Consider the following 6,000-nt stretch of genomic DNA (forward strand, 5'->3'; position numbering starts at 1 on the left):
CCGCATCGTTTTCGTAGTAGATAAGGCTCATACTTATTTACAGGTAGCACGTTCCCGAAGTAAATGGGTCTCAAATTAACCGTAAATTACGGAAATATGATTTCTTTCCTATATCCGGAGGTGTTGAAATATTTTATTCCTATTGCTAGCAGCAAGAGTGGTGTTATTTGTTTCAGGAAGCCAACGGCGAAGAAAGGTGCCTCGCTCAATGTTTCATGCCAGCAAGCGTTTACGGCTATAATACTTCACTGCCGGCTCTGATGCCAGACAATTCTCCATGCAAAGCCAATGGCGGAGTAAGTTGCTTGAAAGCCTTCTTTCTGTTTCAGTTTTATCCAGACCGCAGGACCGATTGCCGCGGAAGTGAGGTCCTTTTTCTTAACACTAATACTACGTAAAACACGAAGGCGGTATGATTTGAAGGAAAACAAAATTGTCGCCTAGGCGCCCACAAGCAAGAAGAATAAAAAATATTTAGAGAATGGCATTTAGAGAATGGAACCAACATGTTTGGTTCATGGCCCCTTTTCCCAAGCATTTCACCCCAGAAGAGCCGAGCACCAGGCCGGGGGAAATCTTGTACCCATTGGAAACCGGTGGGTACCCGGCGGTACTGGGGATCGAACCCCGTACCTCCCGAATGCGAGGCGGATGCTCTACCACAAGGCCACAAGAATGCGTTGTATCAATGTAAGTCCAAAAAGACTATCGATTGGTTTCGAATGCTGCCTATGCTACGTACCTATTAACCCCACTTCAGAGAAGCTCATATGAAAACAAATTACAGCTAAGTATCAGATGCAATAATTTCTTCGGTAGAACGGAAATACTGTGAAGGTGAATGGAGGGCTTACTCTTCCGGTGAGAAAGGGTCCAGATGTATAACCAAGTTTGTGTTGATTTGAAATGCTCTAAGCGGCATCAGGATGTCGAGCGTTCGATCCCCACTGCCACGAGTCTACCCAACTGGTCTGTTCTGTGTTGATATTTACCCCTCCCCGCTCCCGCCCTGCTCTCCAGTGGAGCACCACGTGGGAATGGAAGCCTGAACAGGCGAATTTCCATTGCTTTAAGCAAAACGACTCCCTACGTGGATAATAATAGACCCAAGACAAGGATAAGACCAAAGAAGTAAAAAATTTGGAATGCTATTATCTCAGCAAAAACTTGGCGTTTAGAAATATAAAGCGTTCAATTTCTTCAAAAATAAGAATTCACGTTCCCATTCCAGTAGACCAATATGCAGTATTTCTCAAGCTCTCAGAGATATTTGATTGGAAAAAATATTCCTGAAATATTTTTTTCGAATAAGTCAGTGAAGAAGATTTAAATCGCTTTTGAAATAAACTAGTTGAAACGTTGGCATCAAGGTACAAGTAACGCTGGTTTATTTACTGATGTTAGAGAGCAGACGCCATGACTGTGTCTTTCGCAAGTGGGAATTCAGATGACATTCGGTGAAGGCGCTCTATATCTATGAGAATCATCTGTTCCACAATAAATAAATAAATAATCGAAGCATACAGGCCTCGGCGGCGGCTTTCTAAGCAGCGAGGAGCTGTCAGCGCACGTTAAAGAACCTCACATTGAAGAAATTTCAGGAGCGCTCCACTACGGCATCTGTCACGCATGAGCCTCTTTGGGACGCTAAACCAGCTAAACCGAACCAATTTTAAGTATTTAGGCGTTACGGAATTGATTGCGACAGTAATGCTATAAACGCTCAAAGGCGTAGAACTGAGAAAATGCCTAACATAAAATCTCATATTTGGCGACTGATTGCTCAGGATATAGTTGATGACCTGAGGTTTGCCACATCACCCTTGCTAAGGATATTTTTCAGCGTAGGAAGGAAGCGAACTGGTTAAGCTTGTTTGCCTACATTACAACGTTCAAACTAAGGGCCATATCAGAATAAATGAGGGAAAGCTAGAACTTCAATCAATCAATCAATCAATCAATCAATCAATTAGTCAATCAATCAATCAAAATTTGATTTGTTCTCTCAAGGAGAAAAGGGAGTGACGGGTAAAGGCCGCTTAGGTACGACTTGACAAAGCCCGACACCCTCTTTAAAGATACATTAACGTTAAAGATACATTAACGAAATATGTTTCTAGTAGCGAGTCCTCTCGTATCACACTTGCGGGTTCGAATACACAAGAAGTGAATAACATGTATTTTGTTGCCTGATGTGATTTAAATGTAAATATAGCAGAAATCTTTTTCAGCACAAAGAAAACTTCAACGGATCCCAACTACTGGTCACTGATATACCACTTAATATTACATGACACTCAATCGTTGCATAGCAAAACGTTTCGAGCGCTTGTTGCGTTTTCTAGCATTTGTACACAGCGGTTTTATGGTTGAGATTTCAAATATAACAGTGTTTCATTACGTGCGTGTTACACATAGCTAGTGTTACACAACCATTGCTATTTAGTATGCATACGCATATTTCATGACACTTCTTAACGTGATAGCGATGAAGAACCTGTTCACCAAACTCCGACGTCGGCGGCCGCCTGCCAGCGTTGGTGTTGTCAGCGAAAAACCATAAGCATAGCGCTGGCAGGTAGAAGCTGGCAGTTCTCATGGCCGCGGCTGGACGTACGGTTGTGGACATTATCTTTGCAAGAGCTGCCAACTCGGTTCTCTCCTTTCATGTGAGAGGGTGAACATCAGAATCAGCATGCCAGGGCCATTGTAATCACATCACCTCCAGGCCACGCAGGCAATTTCATACGGCTTGGTTAAAGCGGAGCTTTATATGAGGGCTGGTAGCCTACGCTATCACGCGATACCCTTCAAAAGGCGGTGCTTAAGTGTTCCTCATATTTAATGCATACGAAATTAGCATCTTTAGGTTCAAAGTAAGAAAGAAATTGGATTTTAATAAATACTACCACTTGTTCGACCTTTCATTAAACTTTGCTACGCACACATTTTCATGTTCCATAATGGTTACTCGAAACTAATCTTTACATCAAAAGCAGGGATTGGCATATAACTTATATGATCAAAGCGCGGAGCGGTTACTCTTCATGTGAATAGCATAATATGTATTTAAAGCTTACAGCTGTTGGGATTATAGGTTTTGTGCTGTGTGTCAAGATTTGTTTCGAAATAACAAGGAAAAGCCTGATAAACCTGTCCTAACATTTTAGCGAAAATAGAAACAGTGTAATATCCTTCTAGGTTTATAGGAAGGGCGTGAACCAATAAAAGCCAGTCATAAACGAATTAAGAATGCTGCTTAGTGTCTCAGTTGCAAAGATGAACTCGCTGGAGCAGACTATTTGTAACTGCCATACCGAAGCAATGAGATTTTAGTACTGTACCAAAGAAGCAACAAAGCAAGGTCTAACATGCCATCATTAAATACTAAGTTTAAATTATGAAATTATTACCACACTTTGTGACAGTGCGTTAGATAGATAGCAAAAATCCATTTTCGGCACAAAGAAAACTTTAGCGGATCCGAACTACTGGTCACTGATATACCACTTAATATTATATGACACTTAGTCGTTGCATAGCAAAACGTTTCAAGCGCTTGTTATGTTTTCTTGCATTTGTAAATGGCGGTTTTATGGTTGAAATTTGAAATCATAATATTGTTTCCTCACGTGCGTTTCATTTATGATAACTTTATAGTTCTTCCACTGTTTATAGCAAGGAATCCAGTCCTTTTGTTGCAATACATCCATAAAGTCTGGACCAATTTCCATCACTTAACAGGCATTTAAAGAAATTTAGTATTTACAATATTTGTATATTTGCGGCATTGTAAGCGTTTCTAGTTTTGCTTCAACAAAACTTGTTTCTAATTGTGTTTCAGAAACGATGCCTGAATGGAGACTGCGTGGCTAACAGGCTGAGATACTCGAGTTACAAGCCGCGAAAATAGGGCTGATATAAACGCCTTTTCAAATATATATATATATATATATATATATATATATATATATATATATATATATATATATATATATGTATATAGTATGGTTACATATTTCATGAATAAAATTAAAATGTGTATCTCAAATGGTCCGTGTATGTCAGTGCTCATAAATATTTCTTTCTAATCATGTGCATATTTCTTATACTTACAGGCCTATGTTTCCGAATCACACGGTATAATTTACTGCAGATCCAGCTGTTGAATATTTGAAATTAAAAATGTTTATTTGTCGATCTCAAAATTTTGAGAAAATGACGCGTGCCTGCTTAGCTTACGGGCTGTATCCTGCGTTTGGGGAAAGCAATTAGAGGCCCACTTCGGCTCGAATGCCATTCCTGGAATTAATATAGCTGCCGAATGTTGATTAGGTGTCGAAACGGTATGAGACCACAAATAACACTTCATGAAGAACGGTTATTTGAGAATATTGATTTTAAGAGGAAAAATGGCTGCCAAAAATGAGCCATCTGATGGAGGTGTGAAGTTCCAAAACAAAATGACTACACACCACCGTAGTGGCGCAGTGGTTATTGTGCTAGAATGCTCTGCCCGAAGACGCGGGATTGAATCGTGGCAGTGGCAGCCGCTTTTCGATAGAGGTGAAAAACAAGGTGGCTGTATGGTGTGTGAAGCAGGAGGAGGAGGAAGATGAGGAAGAATGTAACGGAGGTTAACTCGTAAAACAACCGGTTTGCTACCCTGCAATGGGGGAAGCGGGTGAGTGGATGTGAGACAGGGATGGTTGAAGTTAGTACAGTCACATCACAGACATGCCACATCACATTACGTCACAGTCATATGCTTAACATAACAGCAAACTCATAGCCTTTCGATTAGGCCTGTGCTTTTCATAAAGCGGAGCAGTGCCTGGGAGGCCTTCACCGCGGACGATCGCCGTGGCCAGGGACCTAAAATCTTAATTTCACTCACTGGGTGTCCATCTAGATGCTCCAGCGTACGGCACAGACACTGTATTTCCTCACGGTATGTGGGGCACTCACAAAGAATGTGGCCTATAGACTCGTGGCATCTACAGTTTGTACACGCAGTGCTGTTTGTTGCCATGCCTCTCATTAAAGAATACGAGTTTGTGAATGCTACACCAACCCACAGGCGGCAAAGCAAAGTTTCTTCGCGTCGGGGTAGGCCAGGTGGAAGACGTAACTTCAGGTCAGGGTCCAGGGATTTTAAGCGGTAGTTCGCAAGCTGGTCAGAATTCCACAAAGAGAGTGCGTGATCTAAGTGAACGTTAAAGGCTCTACATGGTGGAAATTTCCTGAAACTCCAATGCACCACCTCTCATAGCCTGAGGTGCTTTAGAATGTTGGCCTGCATAACACGAACCAAACCAAAATACTACACAGAGTTCGAAAAGTAGGGTGATTACTCACTGGCATCCTCTTAAGCACGGCCGTGTCGCTACAAAAGAAAGCTTTGTAGCTTTGTACGAAACTCCGTACTGAAAGACAAAATTGTGCTGGAGAGTTTCTGTTGAGACAACGACATTTCTGTGCGCTTCTTTGTCGTAAACCTATTGTGAGTGCAGAAAGCCTTGTAGTATCACTACGCGTTTGTGTAGTTACAACAGAAGAGCAGTACAGAACGAGAGACTGTGGAAAAACACTGCAGAAGGAACTGGTGACGTGGCAATGGTAACTATTTAAAAGTTGACTGCAAAAAGAAAAAGAACAAAACATTTTGGTATTCCTGATGCACTTTTACAGATTTTCGGTTGGGCAAAGGCACTCAGTTTCATTGAAATAGGTTACTCCCGCTATTTGTGAACAGCGCCACTGACCAGCGAGGCATTGGGCATTGAGAAGAGAATCCTCTTATGGTGTGCGACATAGCAAGGGCAAGAGGGGATATAAACTAAAAACCGGGGGACGAATCTGGGCATCCATGTCATAATTACCTTTGTAAGAATCAAGTTGTTCTTCGGAAAACTATCTGGAACCTCAATAAAGAACAGGAAATTGCAGTTCATGTGTCACAAATAAACGCATGCTTCGATCCGAAATATTAGCATATTA

General features: G+C 41.5%; 1 protein-coding gene across 1 annotated transcript in view; it reads left to right on the forward strand.

Annotated features, from left to right (window-relative positions):
• Positions 1–3,965, forward strand: part of LOC146174001 (venom metalloproteinase Antarease-like) — a 34,456-nt gene extending 30,491 nt beyond the window's left edge. The window contains exons 13-14 of the mRNA XM_084583581.1: positions 177–296; positions 3,845–3,965. Of these exons, the coding sequence (XP_084439707.1) occupies positions 177–296; positions 3,845–3,913 (189 nt within the window). The 3' untranslated portion in view covers positions 3,914–3,965. The remainder of the gene's footprint in view (positions 1–176; positions 297–3,844) is intronic.
• The last annotated feature ends 2,035 nt before the right edge of the window (positions 3,966–6,000 follow it).

The sequence above is a fragment of the Amblyomma maculatum genome, chromosome 11, assembly GCF_055883805.1.
Source record: "Amblyomma maculatum isolate TAMU_Amacu chromosome 11, ASM5588380v1, whole genome shotgun sequence".
Taxonomy (NCBI): domain Eukaryota; kingdom Metazoa; phylum Arthropoda; class Arachnida; order Ixodida; family Ixodidae; genus Amblyomma; species Amblyomma maculatum.